Source organism: Sus scrofa, chromosome 14 (assembly GCF_000003025.6).
Source record: "Sus scrofa isolate TJ Tabasco breed Duroc chromosome 14, Sscrofa11.1, whole genome shotgun sequence".
In the NCBI taxonomy this organism is placed as follows: domain Eukaryota; kingdom Metazoa; phylum Chordata; class Mammalia; order Artiodactyla; family Suidae; genus Sus; species Sus scrofa.
The window spans coordinates 12,100,980-12,119,900 of record NC_010456.5 but is presented as its reverse complement, the minus strand read 5'-3'; the positions used below and the strand labels follow the sequence as shown (position 1 = coordinate 12,119,900).

The 18,921-nt window shown below is 47.7% G+C and overlaps 1 protein-coding gene across 4 annotated transcripts in view; it reads right to left on the bottom strand.

Annotated features, from left to right (window-relative positions):
• PNOC (prepronociceptin) overlaps positions 1–18,678 on the bottom strand; it is a 32,952-nt gene extending 14,274 nt beyond the window's left edge. The window contains exons 1-2 of one of the 4 annotated variants that reach the window (XM_021072107.1): positions 18,026–18,678; positions 5,543–5,695 (exon numbers count right to left, since the gene is read on the bottom strand). In XM_021072107.1, coding sequence (XP_020927766.1) covers positions 5,543–5,671 — 129 coding nt within the window. In that variant the 5' untranslated portion in view covers positions 5,672–5,695; positions 18,026–18,678. 4 annotated transcript variants of the gene reach the window in all.

Below are 18,921 nucleotides of genomic sequence, written 5' to 3'. Positions count from 1 at the left end.
CAAAATCACAGTCTTAACAAAAAGCCAGCTTTACTTGGACCATCGACCTGGAGAAATTCTTTTTTTTTTTTTTTTTTTTTTTTTGTCTTTTGTTGTTGTTGTTGCTATTTCTTGGGCCGCTCCCGCGGCATATGGAGGTTCCCAGGCTAGGGGTCCAATCGGAGCTGTAGCCACCGGCCTACGCCAGAGGCACAGCAACGCAGGATCCGAGCCGCGTCTGCAACCTACACCACAGCTCACGGCAACGCCGGATCGTTAACCCACTGAGCAAGGGCAGGGATCGAACCCGCAACCTCATGGTTCCTAGTCGGATTCGTTAACCACTGCGCCACGACGGGAACTCCAACCTGGAGAAATTCTTGATGAAGTTAAGGGTCCAGAGGGTCCTGGGAATAGCTCAGGATTCCATACTTTGGTGGAGCAACTGGGGAGATGACCCTTACTGAAATATCTGAGTCCCTCCCATCATTCACAGAGTAGCCATACTCGAGGGTTGTAAGACCTGGAAATGAGATGTGGTTGCCTAAATTATAGGCATTTCATAAAACTTAAAAAAAAAATCAGTTAAAAGTGAATACAAGCTAGAAACCAAACAATCAGGCAGCCAAGCCCCCTAGGGGTCTGCAGGCACGTGCAGGGATCATTCTCACGGTGCCGCCAGTACTGGCCATTTTCTCACTTGTCCAGACCCAAGGTTTAAGATGCTAAGGAGAAATGCAAACAGGCTCCAAATTCTTTACTGGCTTTGAAAGACACCAGTGTAAAAACACTGCAGGAGTTCCTGCTGTGGCTCAGGAGGTTAAGGATCCAACCTTGACTCTGTGGTAGCTCAGGTCCCTGCAGAGGCACAGGTTTGATCCCTGGCCAGGGGCAGTGGGTTAAGGATCTGGCATTTCCACAGCTGTGGCATAGGTGGCACCTGTGGCTCGGATTTGATTCCTGGACTGGGAACTTTCATATTGCCGTGGGCGCGGCTGAAAAAGAAAAAAAAAAAAAAAGAAAAAACTCAAAAAACCTCTGCAGTGTCTGTACCTATTAAAAGACCAAAGGTCTTGCAATTTTACAATTTCCACGGGTTATGTTTATTGAGCAGTGCCACACACTGTGATAGAGGTACCCAGACGAATCAGCAAAGAAAGCTTTGCTGTGGTGAGCAACAGACTAGCAGATGCAAGTAATCGTCAGAGAACAGGGCAGCTAGGGGCTGGCTCAACTGGGGACAGGTGAAGAATCAGCCACGCCCTCTCTCCTAGGAGGTGAAGCTTAATCTGGGTTTTGAAGAACGAGTAGGATTGATTGGCTGGGGCATGGGGGGCAGGGAGATGCATAAAAGCAAGATGGCAGGACAGGTTCCTGGAGCCCTGGGAAGTCTGGGGAGGGAAGGCTGGGTTTCCTTGGAAGTGGAGCAAGTGGACTGGAGCCCAGCAGAGAGGAGGCAAGGCGTGTACCTCTGGGGTTACCTGTCACCTGGGAGAGCAGACAGCCTGGGAGTTGGTGCACGCAGGTAAGAAGCAGGGAAACTTGGTGGTCACTTGGGTTTAGGGGGGTGGGAGGAGGAATAGGACCCCAAAAGGAGACAGAAAAAGAAGTGTCAGCGTGGGGAGGAGAGCTGGGCTCAGCAAGGGAGGACCAGGAGAGGCAGGTTGCACATGGGCAGGAGTCCTGTGTTCAGGAGCTGTTGGTGAGCAGCTGAGTGGGGCTATGGGGTCAAGGTCACAAGTGTAGAGTGTAGATGATCTCTCAAAAACAAGACTTGTGGGAGTTCCTGTTGTGGTGCAGCGGAAACAAATCCAACTAGGAACCATGAGGTTGCAGGTTCGATCCCTGGCCTCACTCAGTGGGTTAAGGATCCGGTGTTGCCATGAGCTGTGGTGTAGGTCGCAGATGTGGCTCGGATCCCACGTTGCTGTGGCTGTGGTGTAGGCCGGCAGCTGCAGCTCTGATTAGACCCCTCGCCTGGGAACCTCTATATGCCGCAGGTTCGGGCCTAAAAAGAATGAAAAGTCAAAACAAACAAAAACAAGACTTGTGGTTGCCAAGGGGGAGAGGGGAGAGAGTGGGATGTACCGGGAGTTTGGGGTTAGTAGATGCAAACTATTCCATTTAGTCCAACTGTGTAGCACAGGAAACTACATCCAGTCTCTTGGGATAGACCATGATGGCACATAATATGAGAAAAAGAATGTGTGCCTATGCATAACTGGGTCACTATGCTGTACAGCAGAAATTGACACAGTATTGTAAATCGACTATACTCTAATAAAAATAAAATTTAAAGCAAAAACAAAACCAAGACAACAGAGGGATGGAGCGTGCTAGTGGGAGAGGGGATAAAAGATGGAAAATGGCCAGTGGGAAAGCCAGTGGCACAAAGGAAAGAAGAGGGGGAAGGAGGATCCCTGACCTCGCTCAGTGGGTTAAGGCTCCGGCATTGCCGTGAGCTGTGGTGTAGGTCGCAGACATGGTAGAAGGATGCCGAGACGGTAGTAAGGAGGCTGAGAGAATCTGGCCCTGGTGTCCTCCCGCGTCTCAGACCTGAACACCAAGGTCAGGGGGTTGCGGTGGGCGGGCCATTACAGTCTGGGGGGATGTTTGTTCTAAACCACTTAAGTCATGAATGCTTTACTTTGTAAAAAACAATTAGAGCAGACGCGGGGGTTATCCTCACGGTTGAGTTCCTGATGCATTTTTTCTATTGTAAAACACGCATACCGTCCCGTATACCATTTAAACCATTTTTCTGTGTACAGCTCAGTGGCATTAAGTACAGTCACATTGTGGTGCTATGGGCCCCACACCCACCCTCCAGAACTTTTTCATTTTCCCAAACTGAAACTTTATACCCAATAAGCACTAATGCCCTCTTCTCCTCCCCCAGCCCCTGGCAACCCCCATTCTGCTTTCTGTCTCTGAATCTGACTCCTCTGGGAACCTCAGGTAAGTGGAATCTACAATAGTGTCCTTTTGTGATTGGCTCATTTCAAGCTCTTCAGAGTCCACCTGTACTGTGACATGTGTCATAATTGCCTTCCTTTTTAAAGCTGAATAATATTCCATTGTATGCGGAAACCACTTTCTGTTTATCCATTATCTCTTGATGGTCGCTTGAGTCATTTCCACCTTTTGACTATTGTGAGTGATGCTGCTACGAACATGGGTGTACAAATATCTACAGGTAGGAGAGCCCTAATGCTTTTCTGGGTGGGAGGTAAAGGGTTGCAGTTAAGCTAGTGATTCAGGAATTGTACACAACTTTCCCCTGATGTCTAGGCTGCAATCTCAGAGCTTTAACAGTGTGGGGGCTATGAGACTATTGCCTAATCAACTCCTTCACTGCTTTACATGTAAACTAGTTTATCTGCTCTGTTTACTGAGACCAAGAGGAAGGGTGTTTTGTTTTTTTTGGATGAACTTTTGAGCCTCTCTGGGCTGCACAGGAAAGGCACGTGGGCCTTCTGTGTTCCAGCCAGACTCAGCTTTTCTCACTTCCTTAAATGCTGCTCCCCTCTCTGCCCAGGCATTTGCATATGTGCCTGCTCCCCCCAACCTCCCTGTGCCACCTGGGCACTTGGGGCTTCCCGTCTCTTCGATTCCCATCATCTTTAGTCTCCTCAGAGACTTCAGTTCCTGCGAAAGCCCACTCTGAATCTCTAGAGTAAGTTGGGGTCCATTGCTCTTGCCTTCCCATTGCCCAGTAATCCCCCTGGTAGAGGGATTGTGGGCTCTATTCTTCAGAAGATGGGTTTGAAAACCACTGAGCTGGCCTGGGAGGATGGAAGTGTCTGGGTGTGTTGCAGGGCCTTGTCTGCCCACGTTAGTGTGTTAACCCAACACTCCTACTTGGTTTCTGTATTTGTACACCTGCCTTGAGGAACAGTAGGCAAACAATTGTTTTTGTTTTTCTTTAATTGGGTTTCTTTGAATTTGTTTATTTTTTAAAATTATAATTGATTTATAGTGTTCTGTCAATTTCTGCTGTACAGCAAAGTGACCCAGTTATCCATATATATACATCCCCCTTTTTTTTTTTTTTTTGGACTTTTTTAGGGCCTCACCCAAGGTATATGGAGATTCCCAGGCTAGGGGTCTAATCAGAGCTGTAGCTACTGGCCTACACCACAGCCACAGCAATTCCGGGTCCTTAACCCACTGAGCCAGGCCAGGGATCGAACCTGCATCCTCATGGATGCTAGTCAGATTTGTTAACTGCTGAGCCACAACAGGAACTCCCATATATACACATTCTTTTTCTCACATTATCTTCCATCTTGTTCCATCACAAGTGATTAATATAGTTCTCTGTGCTCTCCAGCAGCATACTATTTTTTTTCATGAGGGATTCCAAACATGCCATCTTTTGAAAGAAGCTTACCTGACTACAAAGAAAAATTAATTGAGTTATATTGGATTTAATAGAAGAGGAGTAACTATTTAGATTGTAATGCAAGCAGTGGAGAAAGCAGCTTACTTAATGAAAAGCTATTTAATGCTCAAATGAAAATTTAAAATATAAGAGAGCATTTAGGTGTTCATTGGAGAATTGCCTATACTATCAAAAGCGGAGGGCACTGTATGTGTTCAACAGGAGGGGGATGGTTAAACACAGTCACTATACTGTGTTCATAGAAAGAAGTAATTTAAAATAATGTTACTAATGGGAAAATTATGCTGGTGTCATAAAGCAAGTGCAAAAACTAGGATTCTTTCTCTGACTGGGGGATGAAAGGTAATTTTAATTTTCTTGTTTTATAGTTCTCTGAATTTGCCAGATTCTCTAGAAGGTGTGTGCATTATTTTTTATAAGGGAAACTAAATGGCAGCATGGGTGGGTCTTTATTTGAACGTGGAAAGAGGAGTTCCCGTCATGGCTCAGCGGAAATGAATCTGACTAGTATCTATGAGGATGCAGGTTCGATCCCTGACCTGGCTCAGTGGGCTAAGGATCTGGCGTTGCTGTGAGCTGTGGTGTAGGTCGCAGACATGGTTCAGATCCTGCATTGCTGTGGCTGTGATGTAGGCCAGCAGCCTTAGCTCTGATTTGACCCCTAGTCTGGGAATTTCCATATGCCAAGAGTGTGGCCCTAAAAAGGCCAAAAAAAAAAGAGAGAGAGAGAAAGTAGAAAAGATGACAGGATCTGCTTTCAGAAGGTGCTAAGGCATTCCCTTTGTGCCTCAGGGGTAACGAACCCAATTAGTATGGGTGAGGACCCAGGTTCAATCCGTGGCCTTGCTCAGTGGGTTAAGGATCTGAGATTGCTGTGAGCCGTGGTGTAGGTTACAGGTTCAGCCTGGATCCCGAGTTGCTGTGGCTGTGGCTGTGGCTGGTAGCTGTAGCTCTGATTCAACCCCTAGCCTTGGGAACTTCTATATGCCGCAAGTGCAATCCTAAAAAAAAAAAGGGAAGATGCTCAAGTCCACTTCTATTTCCTGAAGATAACTGACACTGGGAGAGTCATATGACCTCTGGGGAGGCCAGTAGTTTCTCAGACTGAGTGGCTCTTATGGAGGGCTTGGGGAAAGACAGGGTCGCTCCTGGACCTACCTCAAGGTTGAAGCTGTCAAGAACTGGGCGGAGCTTCTCTCTGCAGGCCAGACAGTCCTTCTGACAGCTGCTGGACACGCTGCTGGAGAAGAGGCTGAGCAGCAGGAGGTCACAGAACAGGATTTTCATGGTGCAGGAGCCAGAAGCAGGATGCTAAAACACCAGGGAGGGTGGCAGTTAGAACAGCTCTTCTGTGGGGGCTGGTAAGAGCTGGGACCATCGCACAGGGGATGCCGGCCTGAGATTCACCTCCCAGGCGGGGGTGGATTGCCGAGGACACAGGTGGCCTGATGTTCACCCAGGGGCTAGTATTTGGGAGCCGGGGGCAGCCCCCTGTGATTCCTGCCCACCCTCCGCCCCCGTCTGGCCTCCACCTGCATGAGTGCTTCTAGGGGCTAAAATCCTCATTTTGCAACTTAACAGTGTGAGACCTTAAGACAACCTTTCCCAGATTCAGTTTTCAAGGCTCTAAAGTGGAATAGTGGTGACCAGCTTATCAGAGGGCTGTTGCAAAGATGAGATCTGTAAGGGCTGTCTTGCAAAGTGCAATGACAAGTGAGAATAGAAGATTGATGAGTCACTCCCCCCGACCGCAACCTCAGTCTTCCCTTCCTGATAAAGAATTTCTTTTTCTTTCTTTTTTTTTTTTAATTTTTATTTTTTGTCTTTTCTAGGGCCGCTCCCACAGCATATGGAGGTTCCCAGGCTAGGGGTCGAATCGGAGCTGGAACCATTGGCCTACACCAGAGCCACAGCAACTCGGGATCCGAGCTGCGTCTGCAACCTACACCACAGCTCATGGCAACGCCAGATCCTTAACCCACTGATCAAGGCCAGGGATCGAACCTGCCACCTCATGGTTCCTAGTCGGATTCGTTAACCACTGAGCCACGACAGGAACTCCAAGAATTTGTTTTTCAAGAAGTTTTGGTCAAGTTTCTTGTCCATTCATCCTCCCACCCCCCGCCCCCAAAATTCGAGCTAGCTTCCTGAGCGCAGAGCCCAGTAGGTCCACCTTGCAATTCCATTCAGAGCACAGACCAGGCATTTGAATTTATTCATTGAAAAGTGAGTGAAGAGAGCACTGGGAACTCTATCTAGTCACTTATGATGGAGCAGGATAGAGGATAATGTGAGAAAAAGAATGTATATATGTGTGTGACTGGGTCACTTTGCTGTACAGTAGGAAATTGACAGAACACTGTAGGCCAACTATAATGGAAAAAATAAAAATCGTTTTAAAAAAGAAAAAAAAGAAAAATGAACAAAGCGACTATTCTAAGGTAATAGCTCCAATGATTATTTGTTAGAGCAGTTGTTTATATTCTTTATGTAGGATTGCCACAAAGATGGACAGTTTTTCCTGCTCCTCTTTAAATTTATCCTGTGATCAAGTCTCCTGAATCCAAGAGCTATTTTCTTGGACTGCATCATCTTGGGTCCCTTTAGAACCATCTTTATGTGGAAGATTAAATGGAAAGGGAAACAAGGAAACTTTCTGGAAATGCTGTGAATGTTCTCAATTTAGGTGTAGACCACAGGGGTACACACATTTGCCAGAAACCCCACTGAATTGTGCATTTAGATTCTGTGCATTTCACTGTATGTAAATTTTACCTTAAGATTTCAGGGTAGAAAACAAAAATAATTGCCTTTATCACTTTTTCATCAGAATATACTGAGAAAACACATAAGCCTGGCTATTCAAAGGCAGCCTGCAGACCAGTAGCATCTCCTGGGATCTTGTAAGAAATGCAGAATTTCAGGCCTTACCCCAGGACCACAGGATCTGGATCTGCCTTTTTAGCAAGAAGCTCAGGTGATTCATACACATGCTAAACAAAGTCCAGGAAGTATGGTAGAAAATGGATGTGAAATGGAGCAAGCCTGGGAGATGGAGGGGCACCCTGCAGGGAGGTCACCCAGGGGCTATTTTGGGAGACCATCTGGCCTCTTCTTGGGCATCACCCAAGCATGTCATACCAGGAGGATGTTGATGGAAAGATGCTCTGCTGATGTTTGTCAAGTCAGTGGGCTGATATTTGAGATGGTTTCGAAGAATGAGTAAGAGTTTTCCAAGAGGACAAAGAAGAGGGCATCTGAGAGACGCAGGAAATGCCTTTCTAAAGGCACAGAGGTGTGAGGACCACAGCCTGGCAGGGCATGGTGAGCAGGAGGCTGTACCGAGTCCACCTCCCTAAGGGTGAGAGAAAGAGGCTCCATCCAGATGAAACCGGGTCATGTTCGCCATCCTCAAAGGTTTGACATTTACCCTACAGGTTGGGATGTCCAGGTTAATGAACAATGAACTTGAACATCTATACAAATGGCTATATCTCAAATGCATTTTTCTCCTATATCCAGATGGCTAGTGCCTTCATTGAAATTTATTGCCTTGGTCACTGTGATTGTCCTCTAATTAGTCTGCCTACTGATCTAGCCCCCCACCAAGCCATCTCCAAATCGGATGATGTCACTTCATACATCAAATAATTCATAACCCCCTGAGACTTTGCACCGCTCCTGCCTACCTCTCTAGCTTCAGCTCCTGTCACTTATCATTTTATCTCCTCCAATCCTGGTGGATCGCATATGATTCCCAACTCCACCAGTTAATGCTTCTGCATCTTGGTCCTCCTTCTTCCAGCTCAGTCCTTTCTCCAGCTCACACTTCATGTCCAACTCAGGAATGCCCCCCTCTGGAGAGCCCTCTCTAGGCCCTGGTCCTCATTAGATGAATCTCCTCTGCTACCTGGCATCACAAGGTAGTAGGAAGCCATTGAGCCCCAGGGGCCTGGCTGTCAAATGGGCACACCAGGCTTATGTGACAGGGTCATTGGAACTCACATTTTTCTCATATGCTCATCACTACAGACTGTTTGGGTTCAGACCCCGTGTCTGCAACTCAACCTCTTAGGTTCTATAAGACCAGGATAATAATAGTACCTATCTTATAGGACAATTAATGGGTTCATGTTTTCAAGCCATAAAAGGGTACCTGGCACATATCAAGTGCAATGTAAAAGCTTGTCCAAGAGGAGTTCCTGCTGTGGCTCAGTGGGTTAAGAGTCCAACCAGTATCCATGAGGCTGCGGGTTTGATCCCTGGCCTCACTCAGTGGGTTAAGGATGCAGCATTGCCATGAGCTGCAGTGTAGGGCTCAGATATAGCTCGGATCCCTCCTGTGTTGCTGCGGCTGTGGCATAGGCTGGCAGCTGCAGCTCCAATTCAGCCCCTAGCCTGGGAACTTCCATGTGGTGCAGCTGTGGCCCTGAAATCAATTCTGTGAGCATGGACTTGTCTATTTCTCCCACTGGGATGTGGCTTCTTGAAGGGTAGCGATTACCTTTGATGGTTCTCTGTGTTTCCAGCACCAGCACAGGGCCCGGCACTTAGGAGATGCTCAAGAAAGTCTGCTAGGTGACAGTGGAGTATCTCAGGAGCCCTCTCCCTTCTCAGAGCTGGGGGCGTTCTTGGAGCGCTGGCCTCACTGAGGCCCAGGATGCTAATGGCACAGGAGCCCCTTCAGGATGTATGTCACTGACCAAGGGTCTAGTAGCTAATTGTTCAGCTCAAGTGGGAGGGGTGGGAATGAGTTTTATTCCAGAGAAAATCAAGATGTCATCCTAAGCTGGAACCTCATGCATGTTCTGGAAGAAGACTGGTTGCCAGTGGCTGGGAGACATGGTTGAATGGTGCTATGTGCTAAGTTTGCCCTGGTGAAAAGTGTTGGTAGACCAGCCAGGGAAACTCATCACCATCACAGGTTCTTTTGAGAAGCACATGTGTCTTGAGTTCCAAACAGCCACTATATAAGCAAAAGTCTTAAACTGAGGACTGCCTGGATGTGCCTTTTGTTTAATTTGATAATTGCCTTTACGGGTTTTTTTTTTTTTTTTTTTTCCTGCACAATTTCAATCTTTCTCATCCGGAGAGTTTTGTAGAATTTGTCCAGCATGCTATGCTCTCTATGGCCACATGATGGCAGTGTCTGTGCATCACACAAGACAGGGAAGGCCGGGAGAAAAGGGACTGTTTTCCTTTTCTTCCTAATACAAAATTGCAACACATAATGTTTGCATAGGTCGAGCTGATAAGTTGTGACAGATGTTAATGAAATGCTCCCTGGCTGCAGTTTTTCATGAACTTCATTAACTGTGGCAACTTGCGCATTCAGGAAATGTTTGGTGGATGGACTGCTTGCTACTCGTTATCTCAAATTCTGGGGAAATGGGTTTTTAGGATGAGATGAGTAAAGAAGATGAGCTCCTGGAACTTTTAGCACGTGTTCTATTTGATAGCCTTTCCTGCCTATAAAATGCAGGCCGTCCTTGGTTTGGCACTTGGGGAAACTTTACCAAATCTGCTTCGCATTAGGCCAGCCCTCCCTGTGGGCCCCCAGTACACTCACCTTTCTTCTGGTCTCCAGCCTCCCTACTCTGCCATATCCCACCTCTCACTTTCATTTATTTTAAATTTCTAAATTTAAAATTTTATTTTTTTCGTAAGAAAATCATTTTTGGGCGTTCCGGTTGTGGCTCAGCAGAAACTAATCTGACTAACATCCATGAGGACACGAGTTCCATCTCTGGCCTCGCCCAGTGGGTTAAGGATCCGGCATTGCCGTGAGCTGTGGTGTAGGCCGGTGGCTACAGCTCCAATTCCATCCCCAGCCTGGGAACTTCCATATGCCGTGGGTGTGACCCGAAAAAGAAAGAAAGAAAATCATTTTTATTTAGCCACTTCATTTATTCACACCTCTAAGCTAATCAAGGCATGTGATTATTCCCTTAAAATTGCATCCTGGGAAGTGTTTTCACTTAGGTTTAAAGAAAAATACATGGAAGCAATTGAATGCTGGTGAGCCATGGTTAGTTACTATCCTTGTTTATGAATTAGCATGAGTTTAAAGAGTAGTTGATGCCAAAGGCTAAACTTTTTATTTTTATTTTTCATAACAGAGTTCCAGCCACAATGAAACAGAAAGATCGATGAATGTCAGAGGACATTTAAGCCTGTTTAAAAAAAGCTGAAAGCTGGATTCCTGTCCCTCACTTTTAACTGGTGACTCTACCTATTAATTAAAAAAATTTGAGTTCCCTTGTGGTACAGTGGATTAGGGATCTGGCATTATCACTGCAGTGGCTTGGGTGACTACTGTGACTCAGATTTTATCCCTGGTCTGGGAACTTCCATATGCTGTGGGTGTGGCCAAAAAAAAAAGATTAAAAAAAGATGAAATATATGTAATTATCCTTATAAAGAACATAACATTTTGTCCTTTTTGGCCCTCCTCACAACCCCTAGTATAATTGTGTTCTAGGTTAAGACTTTAAACTTTATTGAAAACTTAACAGAATTTTTTCTTTCCTTTCCTTCTCTTTCCTTTCCTTTTTGTTTGGACTTGCCCTCAGCATGCAGAAGTTCCCAGATCAAAGCTTGAACCCTTGCCACAGTTGTGACCCGAGCTGCAGCAGTGACAAAACTGGATCCTTAACCACTAGGCCACCAGGGAACTCCTAGAAGTTTTTTGCTCTTGAGAAGTCTTGACAACATCTGTGTGCTTTCTTTGCCCTCTGTGTATCAATTAATGCCAATTAAAATGAAGACGAGTAATTAGTTAACTCCTGAGTTATATTTATCTTTGATCTTTGTACTTTGCATCAAAGTTGGTCAAGTCATTTCACCTCTGAGAGCTTCAGTCTTCTCACCTGCAAAATGGGGGTTACAACTGCTTTTTTTTTTTTTGTCTTTTTGCCTTTTCTAGGGCCGCTCCCACGGCATATGGAGGTTCCCAGGCTAGGGTCTAATCGGAGCTGTAGCCACTTGCCTACGTCAGAGCCACAGCAACGCGGGATCCGAACCACGTCTGCGACCTACACCACAGCTCATGGCAACGCTGGATCCCCAACCCACTGAGCAAGGCCAGGGATCGAACCTGCAACCTCTTGGTTCCTAGTCGGATTCATTAACCACTGAGCCATGACGGGAACTCCACAACAGCTTTTGCTGTTGTTTTTTATTGTGCAATAGAGACCATCAGTAAGTAAAACTTCCCTGAGTATGTTTGACATTTACAGGTCTTGAATTCACCTAGTGAACCAAACTCAGCTCACACTTCTGTGTGAGGATACTGCTTATTACATTTCTGAACATCTCTGAACACCTTGCGTTGAATAAATAAATGTTTAATTACCTCTTATTTCAGTAATAACAGGTCATTTAATGTATACATTTTTTTTTTTTTTTAAGAGCTGCAGATGTGGCATATGGAAGTTCCCAGGCTAGGGGTGGGATTGGAGCTGCAGCTGCCCACCTATGCCACAGCATCTGCAACCTATGCTACAGCTCACGGCAATGCCAGATCCTTAACCCACTGAATGAGGCTAGGGATCGAACCCACATTCTCATGGATACTAGTTGGGTTCTTAACCTGCTGAGCCACAACGGGAATCTCTGATTTATAAATTTTATTTGCACCTCACTCTTTTTTTTTTTTTTTTTTTTTTTTTTGCTTTTTTAGGGCCACACCCGAGGCACATGGAGGTTCCCAGGCTAGGGGTCTAATCGGAGCTACAGCTGCCAGCCTACGCCACAGCCACAGCAACACTGGATCCTTTAACCCACTGAGCGAGGCCAGGGAGGCCTGCAACCTCATGGTTCCTACTTGGATTCATTTCTGCCATGCCACGACGGGAACTCCATGCACCTCACTCTTTATAAAGATAAAATGCCCCTGTGTTTAGCTTTAATCTATTTGCTCTTGTACTCTTGCTTTCAAGGGCAATATAATTCTTTGTTTATCTGTTTGGAGGAGTCCACATAAAGTTTTAGCTGAAGCTAAAAGTAAATTGAGTTTTGTCTATGACCTATGAGAAAGCCTGTTATTTTAGTGCTTTTAGTGGAGAAAAAAAGGGCAGGTGTCAGCTTTCTGCTAGAGGCATATATGTTCCCATCCTTCTCATCAACTACATGTGTAGATATTGTTCTTGTAGTTTACAAAAGAGTTTTATATTCCTTTTTTTCTTGGCCATGCTTCCAGCGTATGGAAGTTCTCAGGCTAGAGATCAAACCCTCATCACAGCGGTGACCCTCACCACAGCAGTGACAATGCTGGATCCTTAGCCCACTACGCCATCAGGGAACTCCCGAGTTTTATATTCTTATACAACCCTATAATCAAGCGTTCATATTATCCCCCTTTCGAGATAAACGTAAATACATGGACGTTAAGCAACTTGCCTAAGACCATCCAGCTCAAAAAAGAGCCAGGGAGTTCCCATTGCGGCTCAGTGGGTTACGAATCTGACTAGTATCCATGAGGACTCAGGTTCGATCCCTGGCTCTGCTCAGTGGGTTAAGGATCCGATGTTGCCGTGAGCTGTGGCATAGGTTGCAGATGTGGCTTGGATCTGGCATTGCTGTGGTTCTGGTGTAGGCTGATAGCTGCAGCTCTGATTTGACCCCAAGCCTGGGAACTTCCATATGCTGCAAGTGTGACCCTAAAAAGCAAAAACCAAAAAAAAAAAAAAAAAAAAAAAAAAAAAGGAGCCAGGACTTAAAACTCAGACATTTTGACCCTCAAACTTGTGTTCTGGGAAATAACTTTATCCTGCTTTGGAAAGGTTGGCAAATTCTGGTGGAATCTGGCGGCAGTAGTAACCATGTTATTATTATAGTTAGCATCCTCTGTGCCAGGAACTGCGCTGATTGCTTTATAAGTATTCAGCCTCTGGGGTAAGTACTGTTGTCCCCATTTTACAGTTGGGAAGACCGATGCTTGGAGAGGCAGAGCTGGGGCTCTACCCGTCCCGACTTCCAGTCTCATGACCTCTCACCTGACCTCTCAATGATCTCGGCAGTTTTCTGTGTCTTTGTGTAGGTGAATTCCTTCTAAGGGTCTCCCCTCTCTGATGACACCCCTTCATCTCTGCCTATCCCCCGTTCCTGGAGGAGTTGTTCATTGCCCACCAGCACGGGGGGTTGTTTTCCACAGAGCCCATTTCTTTTTTCTTTTTGTTTCATTTTTGGCCGCTGTCAAGACTTAAGCTGAAGCTGTGCCTTAAGCTGGCTCCTTTAACCCACTGTGCCAGGCTGGGGATCGAACCCGTGTCCCAGTGTTCCCAACAGGCTGCCAATCCCATTTCACCACAGTGGGAGCTCTGTCCACACATCCCATTTCTTCAAGCCATTACAGACACAACTTGACCACTGAGCTTTTACTTGCTCGCCAGCTAGGACCCGTTTACTTTTCCTCCTCTGACTAATGTACTTAACAGCCCTTTCTGCTCTAAATTTCTACTTGGAAGTGGGAGATGGGCAGAGAGGAGGCAGAGGACAAAGCAAGTCCCTGCCCTGCACAGACCCAAGGTGCCCAGAGCCAGCAGGCCATGAATGAACAGAAGCCCTGGGTTCCAGCTCCAGCTCTGTGTTACCTGTGGGATCTTGAGCAAGGCCCTTTCTTTCCCTGGGGCTGTTTCCCCTTCTCCAAAAAGAGGCTGTTGGATTACATGGTTAATTCTTTTGATTTTATTAGTGGCCAGATATTTGTTACAATAGCCCAGCTGGGGCTCAGCAGAGGGATATGGTTTTTGTCAGGGATGCCATTTGTGGAAACGCATCACCACTCTTAACACGGAGCTTCCTGATTCTGGGCCACGGTTCCACATACACTGTCAAAATATCATTTTTTCCCCCAAAGCTTTCATTGACTTTTACAATAAAATCACTTAATAGTCCTTTCAAAAAGATTAGAAAATACAGATAAATGGAGTTTCCATTGTGACTCAGTGATAATGAGCCCAACTAGCATCCATGAGGATGCTGGTTCTATCCCTGGCCTGTTTAGTGGATTAAGGATCCGGCATTGCTGTGGCATAGGCCGGCAATTCGACCCCTAGCCTGGGAACTTCCATACGCCTCAGGTGTGGCCCTGAAAAGCAAAAAAAAAAAAAAAAAAAGAGAAAATACAGATAAGCAACCAACAACGGATCTTGACCAAACATCTCCAAATTCTCTAACTTTACACCTCCAGCAGTCAAACAATCTTGAGCACACCTGACAAATGTATTTGTAAGTTACATGCAGGCTAAAACCCACTAAGGTGCGAACTAAGAAAGATAAGTGCACAAAAAATTAAGCCTCAGTTTCCCAAAGCCCAGTGGACTGTCAGGTACCCATGCCCCTGCTGGAGACCACTGGTCTAGACACCTTAACATCTGGCGATATTGGCGGTGAGCTCTGAGGACAGGCTGTGGCGGGGTCTGTTTTATGGGCACTGAGCACTGCGGGCTCCTATCTGAACGCCGAGCACGTTTCGCCGCTGAATGAATGGAAGGATGAATGGGGAGTGGGTGGGGGAGGGGCACAGTGTGAGCCGAGAGGGGGAGGTTGGCTCTGAGCCCTGGTGGGAAGGTAGGGCCCTGGGCGTGTGTGTGCTGGTGATCCGCTGACGTTTTCACCGAGACCCCAGCACTCAGCTCCACGCGTCACCCGCCCGCCGCTGAGCCAGGCCTTTCAGAGCTGGCCATGCTGGCTTCCTACGAGGCTGAGGCAGCAGCCGGTATTTGAAAAACCACAGGATCGCAGAAAATCAAGACTGAGCCGTGTTCATAGGCTATTTAAGGAAGTGCCCAGAGAACCGTCTTGCCCCCACCTCCCGAAATTGGTGTGCTCCAAATCTCAGGCTACTTTGTGGTTAGAAGGAAAGCAACATGCATGTTGGATACTGGGAGGACTTAGAGGCATTGAAATCCAAGTGTATAGAACGTCCGGTTTGCCTAGTGAGCTCCCAGTCATTCAAGCCCCTGCAGACTGTCCTCTCCATGACTGCTGCTCCCTGGGAGGGGTCCCTCCCTTCCCCAGGGTATCTGATGAGCAGTTCCCCCCAGATCAGGTAGATTTCTGTCATGGGAGCTGTGGGGCTGGGCTGAGGCTTGATGAACCCTGTGGATAAAAGAGTAGAACATTCACCCTAAGTCTTCCCTTCCTTCTGTGGGTGTGGGCATTAGCATGAAATAAGCATGTGGACAAGTTTAGCTCATTCCCTGGTACCTGGTAGTTTTCACTACATGTTCATTCCTTTGTCCTTCTTTTGTGCCTTTGTCCAGGCTCCCTTTTCCCTCGACAAAGCCCTAGGTCCATCCAGATGCTGCCGCCTCCTCTTCCTGTCTCCAGTCCCTAAAATTTCTGGAGCAAGCGCTTCTTCCCCCAAATTCCTCCAGCGTGTGCAGTCTGGATCACACCATTTGGGACTTAATTACACCCAGCCTTGCATCGACCTCTAATTGTTTCACTGTGTAGGTTACCCCACCCCCACCTCCATCCCCATTAGTGGGTAAGCGCCCCTGTCCCCCAAGGCTGGACTCGGTCCCATCTCTGCCACGTCCTGAACAAATTATTTAACCTCTCAGCTTCAGTTTCTTCAACTGCAACATGGAGATAATGACACCATCTCGCAGGGCTGTTGCCGGGGATAATGGGTGTGAAAAGCGCTAAGATGTAAATCGTTGTGTGAATGTAAAGAGCTGTTATTATCACCTCTGTTGGATCCGCCCTGCCTGGTGGAGTGTAGATGATAAATACCTGATTGATTGAATACAGAATAGCTGTGTGACAGCTCCAGAGAGCACGGGTTTGCACCTAATCCTGCAATTACTCCCTTCGTTGACAATGCAAAATCTCCTGCATCCTCTAAATCGGCCCCCCATACCTTCAACCTTCAGCTGATAAAGCCAGGGCCGCAGAACTGCCCTCCCCTCCCCTGCAAAGGACCCCGGGCTGCACCACAGCGCCCTAGACGGGAAGCAGGTGGACTGGTAGAAGCGGCTCCTTTTCCCAAGGTGGTGGTTAGGGGCAGCCTTTCTGGGGACCCTCCCTTGCAGAAGACTCAGCGAGCCCGAAGAACATGAATGCCTTTCGTGGAAGGTATTACGGCATCAGTGGAAGCGTGCAAACCTTTCCCCTGCCACACTTTCTGCTGAGAAAGAGGAGTGTGCCTGCAGCAGCCACCCACAGGCAGTGAGAAAGAGCAGCGATTTCCTTGGGAGGTTTTTGATAAGAATCCAGGCAGCTTCTTCCCCCCCAACCCCACCCCACCCCAACGTTGAAAACTCCGGTTTAGGCTTGCTGGCGAATGCCATGCAAAGCTCATCTTTTGTTAGTCTGCCGAACAATGTTATTGGTTATAATTGGGGCAATTATGGGCTGCTCGAGGAAGCGAAACACAGATGTTGAAGCCCGGGATCAGGGTATTCAAGTCCAAAGCAGCTTGCTTTAAATAGTCCATTTCCCGAATCATCCTGCCTTACTTGAAATTCCCCCAGAACTTGCCCATGTTCAGAATGAGATGGGGAGGAGGGGATGGGTAGCGGGCGGGAGGGGAAAGAGAGAGGCACTCGCGGAGAGAGACGCACAAAGAGAAGAGGAAAAAGGAGGCTGAGCGAGAGTTCGGAGGACTTCTGATCGTCGCATTCCATAGGACGCCGGGCTGAGACCTTTAGGTGGGAGAGCTGGGCAGAAGAAAGATGCAAAGAAAGAGAAGAGACGGCCAAAGGATTCCTGGTCTGGGAGACCAAGGTCATCCCTGCGGAAATCTCTGTGGAATTCACACCCAGCTACGGTGTTCAGCATCCTGCAGCTGGAGCACTACGCCCTGGGTCTGACTTTTCTCTACATCATCACTAGCAATTTGTACTCGGTACCTAGGGGAACAGGGTTCCCCCAGGATTAAACACCCAAATCCAGATGGAGTTCAGTGATCTGTTGAAAACCAGCCCGCACACGCTCTGAAAGGAAGTCAGCCACGGAAAGAAAGCAAGCTCTCACAAGGGTGCCTGGAAGGGCGGGGGCCCTCCCCCCCCACACCCCCAAGTACCTATCCCTTCCCTAACCTCACTCCTATAACCACCTTTTGGCAGCAGACAGCGGTGACCTAGTAGGGGCCACATCTGGGGAATCAAAACTTTTCCTCATTTCCAAGTTCCGCTCTTCTTCTGCATCTCTTATCAGGATAAAAGCCTCAGCCCTCCCCTCTATCCCCCCACATCCGAGCACGAAAAAGAACACAAATGAAGGAATAATCTCACGGAGAGGCCTTCAGCTTCCACAGTGGACAAAGGAGAGGAGCTGGGGAGAGCGCCCTGCCGCCCTGTGCCTTCACTAGGCTCCCAGCAGTGTGTCTTGGGGCCGGGGCTCGTGAGCAGCTGCCTACCTGGGAGCTGTCAGTAGCCGGGGCTCCTTCAGCTGTGAGGCTCTGCTGTACCAGCCACCAGCTACACCAGCATATATATCCTCTCCCCCCACCCCCCCGCACACCCCTCCCCTTCCCTGCCCACCTCGATGACACATACACACGCTGACCCCCTTAATCAAGCAAGCAGCAGAACCTACCATCCTTCTCGGCTGTTCCCCACCCCCCTGGCTCTGTGCTCAGACCTGTGACATCCCAAGCTCCCAGTCAGTCCATCCCCAAGCCTGCTTTACCTGGACTCTGCTCAGCCAGGATCCCACAGCTTCCTTCTTTTGGCTTCCAGAGGCACTGCGAGGGCTGACAGGGAGCTCTGGCAAGTCAGGAAGGAAAAAAAAAAAAAAAAAAAGGCTCCTGGTGACAGTGACAAGGCAGACCCTAGTCCCGGAATCTCCTTGAGCAACCTTTTTGCCTGAGGAATGAAGCACAGGGAGTGGGCAGAAAGGGGGAGCTCCCACCGTCACAGAGATGCCCAGAGCTTAGCTCAGATGGCCCCCTCCTGCTGTCACCGCCCCACACAGGCAGCAACAGATAGGCCACTCCAGGGAGTGGCTTGACCTGCCACGGGCCAGGGTCTGGCACAGGTGCCCCCAGTGCAGCTCAGTGGAAGACACTGAGATTTTGGACCAAGAACGAAGTGTCTGAAATTCTGGTTAGAGCAAGTTCTTCTTGGGAACCTCAAGTCCTCCTTCTGCAAATGGGTATAATAACTCCCCGGGTGGCTGTTTGATTTTGGAACCCATGAGACCTTTAATCAATGCGGGTTCTGCAGCCCCTCCATCCTTTCTCATGAAATCATATCACCTGAATCTAAATGCCCCTGCCAGCATCTCCTGTCACAACAGAGAGCTTTTATTTTTTATGTTTATGTTTTGCAGGCTAGGGATGGAATCAGAGCTACAGCTGCCAGCCTATGCCACAGCCACAGCAAAGCCAGATCTGAGCCGTGTCTGTGACCTACACCACAGCTCACGACAATGCCAGATCCTTAACCCACTGAGCCAGGCCAAGGATGGAACCTGTGTCCTCATGGATCCTAGTCAAGTTTGTTACCACTGAGCCACAATGGGAACTCCCAACAGAGTGCTTTTAAAGCTGCTAGTAAACTTTAGAGTGTCACCACTAAGAGCCT